This window comes from Poromitra crassiceps (assembly GCF_964638095.1).
Source record: "Poromitra crassiceps genome assembly, chromosome: 5".
NCBI classification, from domain to species: domain Eukaryota; kingdom Metazoa; phylum Chordata; class Actinopteri; order Beryciformes; family Melamphaidae; genus Poromitra; species Poromitra crassiceps.
Window position 1 is genome coordinate 21401888 of NC_139642.1, and position 20907 is coordinate 21422794.

At 43.8% G+C, this 20907-nt stretch overlaps 1 protein-coding gene across 6 annotated transcripts in view; it reads right to left on the bottom strand.

Moving 5' to 3' along the window:
• msi2b (musashi RNA-binding protein 2b) overlaps positions 1-20659 on the bottom strand; it is a gene marked incomplete at its 3' end in the record, with an annotated part of 439826 nt that extends 419167 nt beyond the window's left edge. For 5 of the 6 annotated variants that reach the window (XM_083636412.1, XM_083636411.1, XM_083636410.1 and 2 more), the window contains exons 1-5: positions 20556-20659; positions 19610-19650; positions 19265-19346; positions 18532-18616; positions 9567-9608 (exon numbers count right to left, since the gene is read on the bottom strand). In XM_083636412.1, the coding sequence (XP_083492538.1) occupies positions 9567-9608; positions 18532-18616; positions 19265-19346; positions 19610-19650; positions 20556-20617 (312 nt within the window). In that variant the 5' untranslated portion in view covers positions 20618-20659. Of the gene's footprint in view, positions 1-793; positions 1404-1499; positions 1627-1774; positions 1997-2140; positions 2390-2576; positions 2789-9566; positions 9609-18531; positions 18617-19264; positions 19347-19609; positions 19651-20555 lie in introns of those variants that run through there. The other variant, XM_083636407.1, reaches the window with a different exon arrangement.
• Positions 20660-20907: the final 248 nt, after the last annotated feature.

Sequence of the window (20907 nt, forward strand, 5' to 3'; positions counted from 1 at the left end):
TCCATTTTGATTCTATGTTGACTTTGAGCTTGCTTGCTGCCACTTTCTCTGCTCCTAGTTTAAAGGAGAACAATGCTGATTTATTTTGCACATGATCTCAGACATCTGAAAACTGCAAACAGTTTTGCAGGCATTCATTTAGGTTGACATTTATTGAGAGTTGGTCTGTGTTCATTTGTGGAGGCAGTGAAGTCATTCATGGACAAATGACATCACTCACTTGAACTCAAATTAACTTTCAAATCTGTCAAACTAAATGAATGCCTGCAAAATTGTTTAGAGTTTTCAGACATTTGTGAGATCATGTGCAAAATAAATCAGCATGGTTTTTCAGTGAAGTTCTCATTTGCATTTTGTTTCATAAACAATGCAGATTGATCTCACACATATCTGACAACGGTAACCAATTCTGCATGCATTTATTTAGACAGTTATTGAGAGTTGATCTGTGTTAAGTTGTGGAGGCAGTGTTGTCATTAATGACATCACTCAACTTAACTCAAAATCAACTCTCAATAACTGTCTAAATAAATGCATTCAGAATTGGTTACCGTTGTCAGATATGTGTGAGATCATGTGCAAAATAAATCAGCATTGTTTGTCAGTGAAGTTCTCTCTGTTTCATGTTGGTTGAATCAACCCAGTTTTGACTGAAATTAAATGAAATGTGATTTTTTATAAATGGTTGTTCAAGGTTACTTGTAATAAAATAAACAAAAGATTGTTTTACAAGCAAATTGTTTTATTTCAAATGTAGCAAAAATAAACTGGGTAACAGTGGAACACACTCAAACTAAAAATATTTACATTCACAGTACAACAGATTACAAAAATTCAAGAATAATTTTACAAAACAACAAAAATAATCATTTTACAACTATTATCAAATGGTACAAAAGTTGATTTGCCAAAGGGTGGTTGCCAACTCATTTGTATATAACCGGGGTAAGGGGAAATGCCACAAGACTTACTTCACATTACAGGACAGGATCCCGGACAATTGACGCCACAGACAGACTTGACAGCACAAGACACTAGACAACGTGCTCCGTTAAGACCCTGCTTGGAGGGGAACTGCCGGTGTCGGGCTTCCGGCGGACTCTAACGTTAGTCAACAGGATTCAGGAGAACATTATGGGAGAACACCCAGACGCACCATAAGCTTGAGCTCAGTGCAGTGCGTACTCATGGCCACCGACCACATCCTGGAGTGCGCTGACTTGGGTTGATAGATGGTCACGCAGGGCGTTCCCATTCATTTCCCCAGCTTGTGCCTCGCCCCCAGCCTCATCATCAGCAGGGTCTTGCCCATCTTCTTCCTCCATGATGTCACCCACTCCCAGGCAGATGTTGTGCAGTGTGGCGCATGCCATGATGACATCTGGCACAAAGGTGGAGTGTACCTTAGAGGGAAACCAAAGATTAATTCAAGGATAAGTACATAAATTATTTCTCTTTGAATTTGCTCATTTGCTGCGGTCATTCTCAGTTTAAATTACCTCCAGGGCCTGCAGGAAGATGGCTCTCCACCGGGTCTTCATCATTCCAAAGGCTCGCTCTATGATGTTGCGAGCCCTGGCGTGGTGGATGTTGAAGCGCAGCTTCTCTGCACCTCTGACAGGTCTCCTGAAAGTAGGGATGCACCAATGAACATTTTGGCCGATACGATAACCGATATTAACATTGCAACATTGGACCGATATGAATATGTAAAAGAAAAAAAGACTAACATCGGCCGATACGATATGATTGCCAATATATCGTGCATCCCTACCTGAAAGGAGTGATGAGGGCCAGTGGTCTCTCCAAACAGGGGTAGCCACTGTCTCCAAGGAGGAAAGTGCCAGGGGGAGGGTAGGCAGAGTGGTAGATGGGGCTTCGCCGCAGCACCCTTGCGTCATGCACTGACCCCGGTGTTCCCACGTAAATGTCAATGTATCGGCCCCTGCTGTCACACACTGCCTGGAGTTGGATTGACGTGTACAGCTTTCTGTTCCTGTACAGGGGTAAAATCAAAAACAAGAAAATATTTGTGAGCCTGTGAGGAAATGTGTACAATGCATTAAATTAAGTATTATATTAATGTAATACTGCTCTATGCCTGAAATATGGCATGGTGCCTGAGAACTTTAAGCCTTGCCTGTAGCATTGTGCGTCCTCTTCCCCAGGTGCCTTGATTCTCACATGGCAGCCGTCAATTGCCCCACGGGCATTCCTGAATGCCGGGTGCCTGGCCAGGTGAGCAAAGCCATCCCCAACTGCCCTGTGCTCCTCCTCTGTCTGTGGCAAACGGATGACACGAGGGGCCACATTGAGGAGTTCCGTCGCCATGCGGTGGACCAACAGGTGGACTGTGGAGCGGGGTATATCGAATGCTCTGGATGTCACCCTACAGGTTAGGTAGGAATGGAGATTGAGACCATTACATAATCAATACCAGTTATGTTAAAAATGTATTGTAGTCTCGTCTTTCCACCAAGTAATAGAAAAGTATCGATAGTGGTATCAATAAAGATTCAGATCTTTAAGCAGTCTCTAAAATGTAATTAATAAAAATTAACTATCCCCATTCTTACCTGTAGGAGGTACCAGCTCCTAACCAAAAGAGGAAAACTAGCACTTCCAGCTCCGGTCCCCAGCCATGGTGCCTCTGAGGGTCCATCATGCGTAGGAGGGCTGTGATGGCGTCTCGGTGGAGCCTGAAGTCTGGACGTGTGTCTCCATCATCAAAGTACAGGCGCAGCAGTGGCACATGAATGTTCAGACGGCAGTAGGTAGTCAAGTTCTCCTGTTGGGGGAGATGGGGTCACGTCATGTGTACATTTTAAAACACTTGAAATCTGTTTAAAGTTTAAGCCATTTATGTCAACCAATCTATTTACCATATCCATACATTCATTTATTTCCTACATGTACTTATGAAAAAGGGTCAAGTGATTTTAAATTTCTATTCACCTGTTCTCTATTCATCATCGTATAGTAGTGAACATTTGACCGTCTCAATGTTAAATGTTGTGAATTACTGTAACCATTAATTGTATTAAATCCTAATACTTCAATTTAGCAATCTGTGTTCTAATTTATTAAACTGATTGATGTATGTATCTGTGCATCTGTATTTGCAAATCGTAATGAATTATGACTGCTCTAAACTATCTTGCTGGCTGGCTGAGCCAACGGGGCTAGCTGGCTATGTCATGTGGGGTATAGCATAGCATCTAACGCTAGTTCTGTGTCTTTGAGACATTTTAAATAATCTCTTGGTCCATTATGTTACTGCAATGGCCAACCCCTGGGCCCAAGACAATAGAGCATAATTTTACTTCACTGGAAGAACGTCACAATTATGTAGTAGACTGTCTTTTGTCCAGTCACGGAGCTAAATTTGCTAACTTCAGGCCTACTGTACCTGGTCTGGTTCGCTAGACAAAAGTGCCGCCCACCGCTTCAACCTCCCCATCCTGGCACGGTCCTCCTCGGCCTCTTCCTCCGCCATCTCCTCAAAATAATAATAAATAATAATAAAAAGAAACAGCAGTTCTTCTTCCATTACTACGAAAAACGTCTGGCCGAAAAACAACTGGTTTAGCTTAGCTTGATCTATCTTGATCTATCTATCTATCTAGCTATGTCTAGAACGTTCCAGCAGTCGCTTCTTCTTCTTCTTCTTCTTCTTCTTTCAAGTTTCCGGCAGTGTCGCGGCTACTAGGCGTGTTGCACTGCCCACTGCAGGACAAGGATAAAATGACGCTACCTTAAAGCGCCAGGACGTCTGAAACAAGTTTATTTTTCAGTCACCTATATTAAAATTGATACCTAATTAATAAAGTATCTAGTTAGGTAGCTAGGTGATAGGAAGCTCACTTGCGTTACAGACAGACCCTTAGTGTCCCTCAATATTTGCCTATTATTTCTCAGCTGCCTACTTTTCCATACACTAGGCATCTCGCCTAATTCCGGAATTCCGGAATTCCACCAATTGCAGAGAGGAGGACGCTGTTTCCCCGCTGTGAAGACGAAGCCATTTTCAAATGTTTTTTGCGAGATATAACATGACAAAAAACCCTCGGTATTGAAAACGACACAATATTTAAGAACACAAACAGCCCGTCGTGACGGACAACAACCGTGGCCCAGTGTTTTCTTATGATTGCTACATGTACATGTATAGAATCAATAGTAGTGTCTGTTGACTGAGGCTTCCTGCCCTGTAGTAGCAAGCCATGACAAGAGTCACATAAACATAAACAAATGAGATTAAATGTGTCAGACGATGGTTTTGTATACAGGAGACAAACTACATTGAACAGCAGCAGACAAGAGTTCTGGGCTGGCTAGCATTAGCATCGCTAGTTAGCAGCGCCGCTAGCTGCTAAACGTTACAACGTTTACGCACAGTGAAACCAGTGGGCAAGCTCTGAGGTTTTCCCATGAGCACACGGAAGTATCCTGAAAGCTGTAGTTTCTCGATTGGCCACTTGAGGCAGAACTCAGAAGTCCAGTCCTTCCCATTCACCCCCATGTTAAAATGCCCCACTTAGTTTGTAGCGGTGATTAAGCATCTTTACAGCCTGGACCGTCTAGATAGCTAACTTCACCTTTTCATAACAACTGTAGGGGGTTCATTTCTTACATCATTTGCATGTTTGGAGTAAAATAGACAATATAAAAGGGGGTTATTGACAGGTCGCCTGTCCAGTGATCACACAGCTTGCTGAACCAATAGCAGGCAGAGCTGTGGCTCTGGGAAACGCCCATCTCACGTGAGCTGCGCAAGACCCCAAGATGGCGACACACAACACACCTTGCTCCAAAAGATGGTGGATGGGTTTGTCCATATTATTTAGGTCAGTGAGTGAAACGTGACAGCAGATGTACATGTAGGGCAGAGCAGCTACTGCTGTTTGCTGTAGCAGCATCAAGCTAGCTACACTTATACATGTAGGGCAGAGCAGCTACTGCTGTTTGCTGTAGCAGCATCAAGCTAGCTACACTTATACATGTAGGGCAGAGCAGCTACTGCTGTTTGCTGTAGCAGCATCAAGCTAGCTACACTTATACATGTAGGGCAGAGCAGCTACTGCTGTTTGTTGTAGCAGCATCAAGCTAGCTACACTTATACATGTAGGGCAGAGCAGCTACTGCTGTTTGCTGTAGCAGCATCAAGCTAGCTACACTTATACATGTAGGGCAGAGCAGCTACTGCTGTTTGCTGTAGCAGCATCAAGCTAGCTACACTTATACATGCAGGGCAGAGCAGCTACTGCTGTTTGCTGTAGCAGCATCAAGCTAGCTACACTTATACATGTAGGGCAGAGCAGCTACTGCTGTTTGCTGTAGCAGCATCAAGCTAGCTACACTTATACATGTAGGGCAGAGCAGCTACTGCTGTTTGCTGTAGCAGCATCAAGCTAGCTACACTTATACATGTAGGGCAGAGCAGCTACTGCTGTTTGATGTAGCAGCATCAAGCTAGCTACACTTATACATGTAGGGCAGAGCAGCTACTGCTGTTTGCTGTAGCAGCATCAAGCTAGCTACACTTATACATGTAGGGCAGAGCAGCTACTGCTGTTTGCTGTAGCAGCATCAAGCTAGCTACACTTATACATGTAGGGCAGAGCAGCTACTGCTGTTTGCTGTAGCAGCATCAAGCTAGCTACACTTATACATGTAGGGCAGAGCAGCTACTGCTGTTTGCTGTAGCAGCATCAAGCTAGCTACACTTAGCTAGAACAAGACAGGAAGTGGGGCAGTTTTGCACAGAGATAAAGCATGTCACTTTTGACAAGAATTACAGAACGAAGCTGTGCAGAGCAACATAAATGGTTAGAGAAGTATAATGGTATAAAATTATTGTATTGAGTTCAGACAGACATACAGAGTTCAGACAGAGTTCAGACAGACAGAGTTCAGACAGAGTTCAGACAGACAGACAGAGTTCAGACAGACAGAGTACATACAGACAGACAGAGTTCAGACAGACAGAGTACATACATACAGACTAGGGGTGTCACGGTACACAAAAGTCACGGTTCGGTACGTACCTCGGTTTTGGGGTCACGGTTCGGTACGAATACGGCACGGTACGAAAACGGGGGAAAAAAGCAACAAATCCCAAATTCTGTTTTTTTCCCTTTGAATATGTCTGAATTCTGCTTTTTACGCTATTTATACCATCAGAAATAGTGTATAATATGTGGGAATGAATAAATGTCCACTATTTAATAAGATCTAGGCAATCCACACAAAAAGGTTTTACTCTAGAGCAGTGATTTTCAAAGTGTGGGGTGCGCCTCCCTCTCAGATGTCTGTATTCCAGCTGTTTGACAGGGCAAAGGCATTTCCCCCCACTTTAAATCTTTATTGTACACAAGTTTGTAAACAGAGCGCATGTGTGGAGTAGCCTAATACTCCCACCAACCCCTCCCCCTGTTGTATTTGTTTTATGTAGCATTTGCGTTTGATGTAAGCACTAATTTGGAATCCTATCTAAAAGCGGCCACTAGGCGGCAGTATTTCTTTAGTCAACGTCAAAATACCTACATGTTAAGTAGAAGAAGAATAAAACGGCAGAAGAAGAAAAACTTCTAAACCCTGTTGAAAGATACCCCCACTGTCTGACAGACAACGGGGTGGGTTTCACTTTCCCAGTAAGTACGGGAAAGAACCCTGTCAGCGCCTTAACGTTATTGGATGTGAGTTTTGTTTAGCATAATATGATTACGTTCGGTCATCTAATGGATTATTGGAACATGACAAGGAGTCATCCCCTCTTCCTTGCTTGTCTGCATCCGCAGATGTCTGGTTGAGTCTGCTTGACCGCATCACTCATCCCACGCGATGTAAGTTGCTTGTTTACAAGTTAACAGCTTTGTCAGTGTTATGTAACATTTAGCCGCAACGCGCAACTATAAAGGACTTTGTCGCGGCTACGTAGCGTTACATTGGCAAGCTTACCTCGTTGGCTTGATGTTGACAGAATTTGCAAAACAGCTTATCGCCACAAAACGTCCCATTCTGTGAACGCGGATTTCTATGGCCCATGTGTTGTTTTGGTGTGTCTTCTTCTGTGGCGTTTAATTCAATTCAATTCAATGCCGTTCAAACAGCGTTTAGGTGCTTCTGGATTTGACGTATTCGTCGTGTCGTTTCACGTATCGTGAAACGAGGTACCGTGAGGGTCGTACCGTAAATTCACGGGACGAATACATGTACCGTGACACCCCTAATACAGACAGAGTTCAGACAGACAGAGTACATACAGACAGAGTACATACAGACAGAGTTCAGACAGACAGACAGACAGAGTTCAGACCGACAGACAGAGTTCAGACAGACAGAGTTCAGACCGACAGAGTTCAGACAGACAGAGTACATACAGACAGACAGAGTTCAGACAGACAGAGTACATACAGACAGACAGAGTTCAGACAGACAGAGTACATACATACAGACAGAGTTCAGACAGACAGACAGAGTACATACAGACAGACAGAGTTCAGACAGACAGAGTTCAGACAGACAGAGTACATACAGACAGACAGAGTTCAGACAGACAGAGTTCAGACAGACAGACAGAGTTCAGACAGACAGACAGAGTACATACAGACAGACAGAGTTCAGACAGACAGACAGACAGAGTTCAGACCGACAGACAGAGTTCAGACAGACAGAGTTCAGACAGACAGAGTTCAGACAGACAGACAGAGTTCAGACAGACAGAGTTCAGACAGACAGACAGAGTTCAGACAGACAGACAAGAGTTCAGACAGACAGACAGAGTTCGTGCCCGGCGCCCAACAAAGTGAGTCAGAGCCAACCGGAGGGGACCTGACCATTAGTCTGTTCATAAATTATACATATTCCTGAGAGAGGCAACCCCCTGCAGCTCCCTCTGCCTTCAACTGTATAGCTGCCAGCTTCTCTGACAAGATACATCCCCTCCTGCCCCCCACCCCACCCCACCCCACCCCACCCCACCCGGGGCAAGAGAACCTCCCCCCCCCCCCCCCAAAAGAAAAAAACACAGTACTAGTTCTCTGCACTAATGAGGCTGCCCTTAAGTAGCAGGTAGTGTTTAACCTTCAGCCATCCTCCACTGGGCCATGTTTACAGAGAGCAGCTCCTCTATAGTATCTGGCCACAGAGCCTGGCTGTCTGCATCTTTTATTGTTGTGGATGTCCTTGAGTCAATTTCATGTTTATTCAAATAATGCATGCAGAGACCCCCCCCCCCCTCCTAACATACCCACAGAGCACAGAGATATCAAAGCTTTGTCGAGATCTGCCAAATAGCGCAGCATATGCTCGCTTGGTTGACAACATATGAGATGAATATAAAGGCCTTTGGTATTTTCCAGGCTTCCACACTGTCGACGGCACACAGGCACTAACAACAGCACACAGTCACTAACAACAGCACACAGTCACTAACAACAGCACACAGTCACTAACAACAGCACACAGTCACTAACAACGCCACACAGTCACTAACAACACCACACAGTCACTAACAACAGCACACGGTCAGTAACAACACCACACAGTCACTAACAACACCACACAGTCACTAACAACAGCACACAGTCACTAACAACACCACACAGTCACTAACAACACCACACAGTCACTAACAACACCACACAGTCACTAACAACAGCACACAGTCACTAACAACGCCACACAGTCACTAACAACACCACACAGTCACTAACAACAGCACACGGTCAGTAACAACACCACACAGTCACTAACAACACCACACAGTCACTAACAACAGCACACAGTCACTAACAACACCACACAGTCACTAACAACAGCACACATTCACTAACAACACCACACAGTCACTAACAACAGCACACATTCACTAACAACAGCACACAGTCACTAACAACAGCACACAGTCACTAACACCGGAGAAGGGCCCGGGCTTTGACTTAAACGAGAGCAGCTTGGAGTGAGGAGGAAACAAGTAGAGGCTGAAGAGATGGTATCGGTAAAAAACACATCCCTCGCTGGTACTCAATTATACAGCAATATATCCCACCTTAAAGGCAGCGTGTGCGCTTTGGCTTTGAGTGCTGCTGCGCCTCTCTGCCAAGTCTCTGTCTGAACGCTGAACTTCCAAGGTGACGACAGGACGGCTCTCTTTGTGCGATAAAGGAGAGAATCAATCTCAGCGGCCTCCTCTGGGGGAGAAAACAACTCGCCCGTGAATTAGCGGGTGCACTCACGCAGGACGCCGGCATCTGATGCAACTCTGTCAACATCTGTAACGTCCCCGGAGTTTCATCTCGGGGACGAGCTTTATTTGACCAAAACAAACGTGTTGTTGTTGTTCTGCATATCTCATCCATCCATCCGTCCGTCCGCACGTCCTCTCAGATGTCTGAGAAGGTGACCTGTGCCTTCAGGTACAGATACACCAGCCCCCCACACACACACACACACACACACACACACACACACACACACACAACACAATCACCACTTGAGCCTGTCAGCGAAATGTCAAAAGAGCAACCTCAGAGCCACAGCGGAACAAAGGAAGGTTCTCTTACCTTGGGTTGAGCACGTCTAGGAAAGGCAACTTTAGGGTCGATCTGGTGGGCAGAGAGTAAAGAAACGCAAGTCAGGCAACACGGAGAAGGAGAAAGATAAAAAAGAATTGGAGAATTGGGGGAGAGAGGGAGAGAAAGAACGCCAGCAAAATGGTGTTTGCCTAGATGAAAATGTAGGTTAATTATTTGAGACGCGTATATTAGGGCTGGACAATATATCAATATTATATCAATATCATGATATGAGAGGTGAGATATGGTCTTAGATGTTATGGTAACATGGTGATACAGCTAACTGTTGCCTTTTCCCGGGTTGAAAGGCTGCATTACAGGAGAGTGATGTGATTTTCTGAACTTACCAGACTGGTCTTTACCCACTTAGTCATTATATTAGTCATTACTGATGACCACAAATATCACTGTGTCAATATTGAGTGAAAGCAGCAATAGTCATCCTACAATGTCGCCACAATATCCATATGGATAAAAATATTGTGATGTTTGCTTTTGTCCATATCACCCAGCCCTAGAAGCGTACAGCGGAAAATGGGAAAGACAGGAGTTTACAGTGAAATGAGCAAAAATCAAAAATCAAATAAAAAAACGGTAGTCGTTAAGTATTGATCAACAGAGACTAGGAAATGCATTCGGAATATCTTACTGTGAGTTCCTATTCCTAACGTCTACCATGAGAACTGCCTTTTATCGACCGAAGAACACCGCATTGATCTCTGCCCTTGGGGGGGGGATTTGACCGGGGAGGGCGCAAATTATTAAATACAATCCCCTTGTTTAATATTGATTTGACAGAGAGAGGAGAAAGCACACGTTAGCAGCCCGTCTTCTCACAGTGGTGTCATTTTAAGAAAATTATATGAGGGGTGGAAAAAACACACCCGTCGTCGGTGTCTGCCCACTTCTATCAATCCTATTGTGTCATACTAATACATGCTAGACAATCCAAATGTTTTCATGAGAGATTGCAGAGAACTCTTCAATTAAATGGCTAAGAATCAAAACACTCGCTGCTCAGCTTGGTGCTTGGTGGGGCTTTTCTGATTTCCTGTGTTCACCGCTTCTCTGTATACAGTTAATCAATGTTCCCATTAAAGATGGCTAATAACACAGAGCTACTAGCAATTTACCTTTACCCAATCACAGGACCATTCCCCGTCAAATCAAATCTCTTCATAACTGGAAGCCGGTCAATAAAACAGCAGTGATTTACAAATGACACAGGCAGAGAGAGAGCTAATTAACATTATGTTCAGCTCGCCTTTAAGAACTTATTAAAACTAAATTGCCATCACAGCACTATAAAAAGAACAGCCTGATTGATGGGAGAATGGAGGCTCCTGCTACCGCATCCAATATTTCCCCCATTTTCTCAGCCATTCACGACGTATTGAATGCGTTCTTTCATGCTATTCAAGGCTAAACAATTGTCTGTACTGGATAACAGGCTTCCCATTGAAAAAGGCAAATACAGCTGACTAAAACCATATGGAGCCTTTGTTCAACACATGGATTTCCAATGGATTTCCAATATGTGGATCATGCAAGGCTGCAACCTTGTGTGCCTTTTAGGTGGTTGGAAAAAAGCAGGTATATTCTAATAGCATCCGCGGCGTCGCAGCAGCATCGCGTTAATTGTCATGCAACCCCCCCCCCCCCCCAACTGAGCACAATGAGGCCAAATACAAAGGAGAGTGGTGGGAACATTTGTAGCCACATTCACAGCGATAATTCACTGAAATCACTGCTCAGAGAGCGCTCGCTTTGTGGGTGGAACTGAACATTTTGTCAGTCATAAAATAATGACAAAGGAAATTAAATCAGCAGCATGTCAGGAGGAGCCACAGACACAGCTAACAACTCAAAATCCCCTCGAAGACAACTGCAAGAGCCATTTAGAAAGGCATTCATTCACAAGACAGACTTTTTTTTTTCTGCTTTTCTCTTTTTTGAGGAAGTTTCATTTCAATAACTGATTTTAGAGGGAATATCAAGGGGGTGTTAAGTACAAAATAATGTGCAGCAGCAAGGCAGTCATCACAAAATAAGCCAAGATCAAGATCCTAACACTGTACATTATCCTGCATAATTACATAGCTATTTACAGAGAAATGAATCACCTGTTGACACAAAATGATTTTATTACAAGCTAAAGAAATGTACAAGCCTCTGGCAGAAAACATGTGTAGCTGGGCACCTGGGTAGTGTTGAGGTAAAAGCACTCGCCTACAGTACCACCACGGAGACCCGGGTTCACTTTCCCGGGAGCGGTACTTCTGGCTTGGTCAGACGTTCCTACAGACACAATTGGCCATGTCCGCGGGTGGGAAGCCGGTGGGGGATGAGTCTGGGGTGCTGCACTAGCGCCTCCTCTGGTAGGTCGGAGCGCCTGTTCTCCAGCCACGGCAATCGCCGGCGGAGGCATAAAAATCTGTAGCGAACGTCGTCCATGCTACACCGTAGTAGTAGAACTGTACCCATAGAAACATCTGTAGCTAGCATCCATGCTACGCTGTAGCAAAATTGTAACTGTGGAAGCGTCTGTAGCTAAAATTCATGGCTACACTGTAGCAAAATTATAGCCATGGAATTGTCTGTCGCTAGTAATCATGGCTACATTGTAGAAGACCAACACCAACAGATGCAGTAGAATTCCAATTCACTCTCGAACCACCAATCCAAATGTCCTGCTCTCTGAATAAATGAAAAGTAGCACTGGAAAAATATTCCAAGTTTCTCGGTTAGCCGAGCGTTGGTCATCAGTAACGAAAGAGTAACGCCTTTTTTTTTCCACAAAACGGCACCAGTTACTTGGACGAAAAATCAAGAAAATTCTCCGCACCTCTTCACTGTGGTGGAGTGATACTTGCTGTGACACAGCCCGGTCTGATAGACCTATTCAGAGATAAAAGAGCTCTCACAATTCACACTGCATTCACCGGCCAATCAGAACTGAACATCTGACAAAGCCGTGTAATAATGTGCTCTTAACACTGCCCATGTTTTGAACAGGTGCTCTCAAGAGCGTCAGGGCCGTGAAAACAGTGCATTCATCTGAGCACAGCTGGCACACTGTCGATGAGGCGGCCATTACAGCCACTCCTCAGACCTCTTCAGTGCAAGGCCACATACTGTAGGGCAGGGGAAAAGAGCATATATATATATATATATATATATATATATATATATGTATATAAATATATGTATATAAATATATATATACATACATACATACATATATATACATATATTTACATACATATATATATATATTTACATACATATATATATATATACATATATATATATATATATATATATATATATGTATATAAATATATATATATATATATATATATATACATACATATACATATATTTATATACATATACATATATATATACCGTATACATATACAGTGTCAGGGGTCATTCGACTGTCAGCATACAGGGATATTCATCTCCAGCCTTCACTTTCATCTTGTCAGAGTCCATACGAGGGGAATTTTAAGCAGGCGGACTGGCATGCGCCTGTATCACACGGACGCCCATGACCTAGCATCGTATAGCCTTTAGCTTAGATGAAACAGGGTCTCTGTATCACATGGACATCTATTTGACCTAGCATATAGCCTTTAGCTTAGATGAAACAGGGTCTCTGTATCACATGGTCATCTATTTGACCTAGCATCGTATAGCCTTTAGCTTGACCTAGCATCATATAGCCTTTAGCTTAGATGAAACAGGGTCTCTGTATCACATGGTCATCTATTTGACCTAGCATCGTATAGCCTTTAGCTTAGATGAAACAGGGTCTCTGTATCACATGGTCATCTATTTGACCTAGCATCGTATAGCCTTTAGCTTAGATGAAACAGGGTCTCTGTATCACATGGTCATCTATTTGACCTAGCATCGTATAGCCTTTAGCTTAGATGAAACAGGGTCTCTGTATCACATGGACATCTATTTGACCTAGCATCGTATAGCCTTTAGCTTAGATGAAACAGGGTCTCTGTATCACATGGTCATCTATTTGACCTAGCATCATATAGCCTTTAGCTTAGATGAAACAGGGTCTCTGTATCACATGGTCATCTATTTGACCTAGCATCGTATAGCCTTTAGCTTAGATGAAACAGGGTCTCTGTATCACATGGTCATCTATTTGACCTAGCATCATATAGCCTTTAGCTTAGATGAAACAGGATCTCTGTATCACATGGTCATCTATTTGACCTAGCATCATATAGCCTTTAGCTTAGATGAAACAGGGTCTATGTATCACATGGACATCTATTTGACCTAGCATCATATAGCCTTTAGCTTAGATGAAACAGGGTCTCTGTATCAAACGGCAGCGTTCTCCTTTCAGTGAATCCAGAGGATGTTGAAAACATTACAGCCGAGAGCGTTTTTGCAGACGTAGGAACCAGGGAGCGACCGATACATTTTTCAAATATCATTTATCAGCCAGGCAGTGTCATCTACATGCGATGCGTTTTTTAATACACTGTTGTTACAACTCTTTACTCTCACGCTACGTCACTATTGTTTCTTTTAACTAGTTTAGCTTGCACCTAACTTTGCACTTTAGCTTTCACTTTAAAGTGCACTTTAACTTGTACTTGCATCTTAGGGACTGTGTTGCAGAAATGTTACTTTTTTTTCTTGTACTGTATGTGCGTTTTTTTTGTTGGTTTGGGTTTTTTTGCACCTTGATGCCAGAGAAAGGGCGTCTCATTGGGTCTTGCACAGAGAGGTACGGTAAAATGACAATAAACTCAACTTGAACCTGATATGATGGATGCATGTATGTATCCCAGAGTTTCCCTCCCTAGCATCGAGTATGTGAGGGTCAGGCTGTCTTAAAGAGCTGCTGACCCTTAAAGAATGTCATTATGAAAGCTTTATGAAATATTAGCATGGAACATTTCTGACCATATGACAGGCTGATAAAACGATGCTGCAACTTGTGAAAGAGGTTGTGATGGATACTGGCAGGATTGTTTCAGGGAGAGCATCATCCAGGCCTGCTTAAATAGGATGAATCTGACAGTTTTGTTTGAAAGAAAATGTGACGTAAAAATAAATAAATCATGTTTTTTTACATAACCTAAGTTAAAGTAGTTTCCTTATTTTTCCCAGTGAATGTGTGCATTTTGAAAAGCGTTGTATTTATGTCTGCCAGTGGTGCCATCGTGATAAGAGCAGGCATAATGATGTGTTCATTCCACCACAGGAGAGACTTGATGTTCTCTGAAATTATGTGGGGAGGAAAATGTGCGCTATATATTCGGTATCGGCCCGAAAGATTTGAAAAATATCGAATATCGACAAAAAAAATCCAATATCGTGCATCCCTCATCAGTATTGGCCTTCAACGCCCATATCAGTCAAAGCCTCGTATTGAATGAAGCAGGGAAGCCTTAACAGAACAAGTATGTTTAATAGATGTCTAAACTTGCTTTAGTATTATATTATATAATAATAATAATAATATATAGTATTATATGCAATGCAACGGTCACCACAGTCAAACAGTGGCCCCCAGCATGTCATCGCAATGGCCACACCAAAAAGCACCTATCAAAAACAAATCAGTAGTAAGTAAACAACTGTTTATATCGTCGTCTACCCTCTAAAACAAAACAAACAAAGCACACCAAATTAATACAATATTCTCTCTTTTTTTTTTAAAGATTATTTTGGGGGCTTTTTGACACAGTAAGGAGACAGGAGAGAGAGGGAGAGAAAGAGGGAGAGAGGAGGGTGATGTGCAACAGATTCAAACTCACGATGTAACAGGTGCATGGGTGGCAGACCCCTCAGCCCACCGAGGCACCGGGACACCCCACATTATGTTCTTTTACCTCACAAGCTAATTGCAAAAACACTGACGTTAAATAATAGAAATAAACTGTGGTGTGTGTGTGTGTGTGTGTGTGTGTGTGTGTGTGTGTGCGTGCGTGCGTGCGTGCGTGCGTGCGTGCGTGCGTGCGTGCGGCGGCGCTGACACTCGTTTCTCATATGTGTGCATTTACTCTCAGTAATGACTCTGTCATTGCATAGTCAACTCAACTCAAATAGCTGCAACATTTCAAAATGGTTTCACATTGGCGACCAAATTACCACACTAAAGGAACACAGAGAAAAAGCAGCATCTACTAAATACCGCTAAGCCATATTATTCAAAGGGTTGTTAGATGCAGTAATATTTCAGATTGAGTTAAAAATAAATGGACTCGTAAAAAAAAAAAAACATACAGGTTAACAGGACGACTTCATCGATTTTAGAACGCTTACTCAATAAATAAAAAAGGGGGAAACTGTTGTGTAAAAACAAACGCATTTCCCTGAAGGTCAACGCCGACCACAATCTGATTTTCCACCTAGACAAACTTCCCCGGGTCAGTTTCTCCGCTCAGCGAGGCCAAAGTGTTCCCGTTATCAACATGCCCGCTCACAAACTCCCCATTCATCCCTACACTGAAACATGACAGAACTCCTGCACAGCACAGCCCTATTTATATATATGAGGGCCAAACTACTCCTGTTTTTCAGCCCGGCCGGCGCTTACTCCACTACCTGTGTCCTCCTCACTGCCTGGTCCTCCCTGCCTGGTCCTCACTGCCTAGTCCTCCCTGCCTGGTCCTCACTGCCTAGTCCTCCCTGCCTGGTCCTCACTGCCTGGTCCTCCCTGCCTGGTCCTCACTGCCTGGTCCTCACTGCCTGGTCCTCACTGCCTGGTCCTCACTGCCTGGTCCTCCCTGCCTGGTCCTCACTGCCTAGTCCTCACTGCCTGGTCCTCACTGCCTGGTCCTCACTGGCTGGTCCTCACTGCCTGCCTGGTCCTCACTGCCTGGTCCTCACTGCCTGGTCCTCCCTGCCTGGTCCTCACTGCCTGGTCCTCACTGCCTGGTCCTCCCTGCCTGGTCCTCACTGCCTGGTCCTCACTGCCTGCCTGGTCCTCACTGCCTGGTCCTCCCTGCCTGGGAAATCAGCTGTCAGAGGCTTTCTGAACACTCACCCGGGCTGACCTACTTTGATAAAACCAGGCTCGCACACGGAGAAATTACATAAGTCCCATGTGCACGACTATAAATGATCTGGTAGGGGACCATTTGGGGGAGGGCAGCCTCCAACCTGCAACATCCAGCACGGTGCCCTGGCTTTCTGCATCTCTCTCTCTCTCTCTCTGTCTCTCTCCATCTGTCTCTCTCGGTGTCCCTCTCTCTCTCTCTCTCTCTCGCTCTGTCTCTCTCTCGGTGTCCCTCTCTCTCTCTCTCTCTCTCTCTCTCTCTCTCTCGCTCTGTCTCTCTCTCGGTGTTCGTCTCTGTCTCTGTGTCTGTCTCTCTGTTCTGGGCTGACAATATACGACCCAGACGTATTCCATCTCTGGCAGAAGATTATCGCTCCAGCTTGTGGCGACTATCGGCGAGTTGGTGTGGCGGTTTAGCAGGTGTGGAACAGGTGAGCGGGGCGAGTGCAGATCAATGCTTTATCAGGCGTCACAAAGCATCTCCAATATTATTCACACACGAGACCAGAGGGGAACCAAAGGAGATGAACTGCCTCGTTCTGATCCACGTGCCTTCCTACAGGCCGTTATTTTGTTACACACACACACACACACACACACACACACACACACACACACACACACACACACACACACACACACACACACACGCACACAAACATCCATTTCCCACATTTTAGAATAATACAAAAGAGAAGTATGAAATAACACAAATGGAATCATGCATGATACCATCTTATATTTTAGATTCTTTAAAGTAGGCGCCCTTTGCCTTGATGGAAAAGTAAAGGCTTTGGAAAGAAATGCATACAGAAGATCTACTTGACTATTTATATTTGTTTAAGAAACTAATTTCAAGCATTTTAAGCAAAAGCCTTTCGATCAAAATGGATATAAGATATTGAGAAAGCCAGGATATTCATTCAGGTGGGTCCAGACTTTTGACTGGCAGTGTAAACATTTCAGAAGCAACGACCACGGCAGCAAGTGGATAAAAATGTCAAACTATTCCAAATAGATAAACACATAAATGCCTTGTGATTTTCAAAGACCTCGTGAAATTAATTGGGTTACATTTCTGTATGAATTGCTACGTACAGGTTGAGGGAATACACACAACTATGGTGTGGCAAGAGGTTTCAAATTGACAAGACTTTTTTTTTTACGGGATTGTCGATAATAAATAATAACAGCACTCTACATATGCAGATGTGGGTAATCTGGGTATGGAGAAAATTACATGGACTCATTCTCAAATTTGAAATAGATAATACTTATATTACTTGTAATTAATGGTCTGTCTACAGAAGCAAAATGCAATGACCAAGATCACCTCAGGGTGAGAAATGAACGCTTAACGTGTGCGTGTAAAACCATTTAAAATTAGTCATTTGTCAATACAAATTGTAAAAAGGTGTGTTGGGTAAAATTATGAGAATACTACTAAACTAGAATACTAATACTAATATTAGAAACTTCAATTAGAAAATCTAAATGATCCCTGTGTCATAGAGCAACATATATGGGTTAAAAACAAAAATCTGATATTTTCAGAAAAAGCATTCATTTCTGCAAAAAAGAAGAAGAAGAAAGAAACACCCTGCCTTCAGTTTGATGCTATTTACTATAATGTATATTCCAAATTTAGATCATAAAAAGGTGGTAGAATATTCTGCAAATAAAAATCTCCACTACATCCCACCTCAGGGCTGAAGCTGCACAAGCTGCTTGCTACCATCAGGTGTTTGTGAGTGAAAATGAGACTGACAGAAACAGCCCGGTGAAGAGAGAGAGAGAGACATTCAGAGTTTCATATAGAGAGAGTGAGACATTAAGAGTGTCATAGAGAGAGTGAGACATTAAGAGTGTCATTCATGCAATGAGAATTTAAAAAAAAAGCGTACGTACCGTTTTAGAGTCTAACTCGTGGTGTGGCTGTGCTAACACTTTATCTACACTGGCAGCATCTGCAAACGTGACGAAGCCAAAGCCCCTGTGGAGAAACATCATCACGTTATATTTACAACCCTTATTTCACACTGCTTTGATTTATTCTCATATACATGTTTCTCATTTCTGTCTCACTGCTGCTGCTATTTTTGCACATATTGCTCTAAATCCATGCAATCAAATCTTCTTCACAAAATGTTGGTTGTGTGCATAACACACTAACATGACCTTCATTTATGATATTGTTATTCATATTAAAACATCTTCTTGACTGTGTCCTGTTATTTGCTGCTGCTGCACCAACACAATTTCCCCCCCAAAGGGATCATTAACAGCAGTGTGCAAATTAAGATGATCTACACATTAAATAAACGATAAGAAGTTGCAAGGATGCACGTTTCCTTGCGCTGACCTTCAAATTACTTCTCAGTTTGATTCGGAGCACACAACCTTTTAATGACATAACAACATTATAAACGAAGGGAAATGGCAGTGGTGGGAATATTCTCCACACAGCTCCCTGGTCAATGTCAAACAGCATTAGGCTACCCTTTCAAAGCGCTGATTCAATCGCAAATCCAGTTAAATGGCTGCATGGTATTAATATCACCCTGAAGGGCAAAATAAACTCACATGCTTATTATTATTATTATTTTATAATGGTGGGAGTAGCCCTGATTAGTTTATTTACCTGGAGCGTTTTGTCGTTGGGTCTCTCATCACCATACATTCTCTGATTTCCCCGAATTTACTAAAATAGTCTCTAAGGCTGTCTGCAAACAAAAAGAAGAAGATAGAGGGGATTACAATGCGATTCTCCCTCTGCATTTATTTCAACGTTGAATGTCACAGTGTTACACACAGGGGTCGAATAGAGGACTTGAAATGACTGGAAATCAAAATAACCTTGCAACGTGCACGCACGCACACACGCACGCGCGTACACACAGATGCACGCGCGTACACACACGCGCACACACACACACACACACACGCAGACGTTCGAAGCACCAGCTCTCGTCAACGCTGTGCTTACCTGGTGAAGTTTGCCAGCTGAGGCCACCGATAAACATTTTACTGCAAAGGGAAAACACGACAGAAGTCAGTCCAGATGTCACATCGGCCATCTTGACGTTTAGTTAGCGAACTACTTGGCTAGCGGGAGCTAAGTACTAAAGCTGGCGACAAAAAGACAGGCTAAAAGCACGGTCAAGCTGCCGCTAAAGCCGTGTGTCCGGAGACAGCCAAGCAGCAGCCCCGATACGTTCCGTTCTCTCCCCTCTCGCCAAACTCCATTCAGAACATCTGGCAGTGTGACGCTGCCTTGCCCGTGGGCAAAGGTACACCATACCTGGTGGAAAGACCTTAAAGATCTTACTAACTGGAAGAATCCGCTCTTCAATCCGGCATACATCCAATACACGAATCGGCACTAATTGCAATTACATTTTCAACTTTTATACTGGTTCGACTGTGAATACCAACGATAACGTTATTCTTCCACTAAAATAACGTTGACACAGTGGTGGGCGGTAGGGCAGGGGGCAGTGTCAAGTCAACCAATTCGGAAAATGTTGATTTGTATTGAAATCAAGTGCTGCTTGGTCGCTCAATCAATGTGCCGAATTTACCAGTAGACCCTAGCAATCAGTGACATCTATCAAAACGTGTTCCTCTGGCTGTGTGGTTTTGTCGATAAGCAAGGCGCGTTAAACTGTCAGGTTTTTGAACGGAGTTCCGCCTACACTTCTCTCCCCACGAGCGAGAACAGTACATAATATCGGGGGCAGTCAGGCGGATACACTGCAAAAGGGGGCAGGCCCGTTTGATAATATAACCAAACAAAGGTGTAGTTGACAGCACCCGGAAGACAAGCTAAATGTCAGTGCGTAGAGAAGCTGCAAGTTAAATATCCACAGTTAGAAAAACAACAACTCATTCTGCATGACAAAATGTAGCGTGTATCTGCTCTCTGATCTTACCCCGGGTCGTGTTGCGGATCACTCGGGCTTCCAGACGTGGCTTGGCTCCCGTCTCCCTCCATATCTGACCCAGCTAGAGGCAGTGACTGACGGCTACACACAGACACAGGGCGGGCGGGCAGGCAGGCAGGTCGCTGGACAGACAGAGCGGAGCTACAGTGTTACCGAGCCGGGGAATGCAGCCCAGAGCCCACCGTCACACGTGGGATCAGCTCGCTCTGTGGTCCCTCCTCCACCGTCACTGACAAACTACACTGACGTCAGCTGGCCCGGCCCCGCCCACATTAACTGCTAATGTAACGGTGCATTCATGTGGGGTAGGTTATGGGAATGAATAACCGCTGCTGTGGGA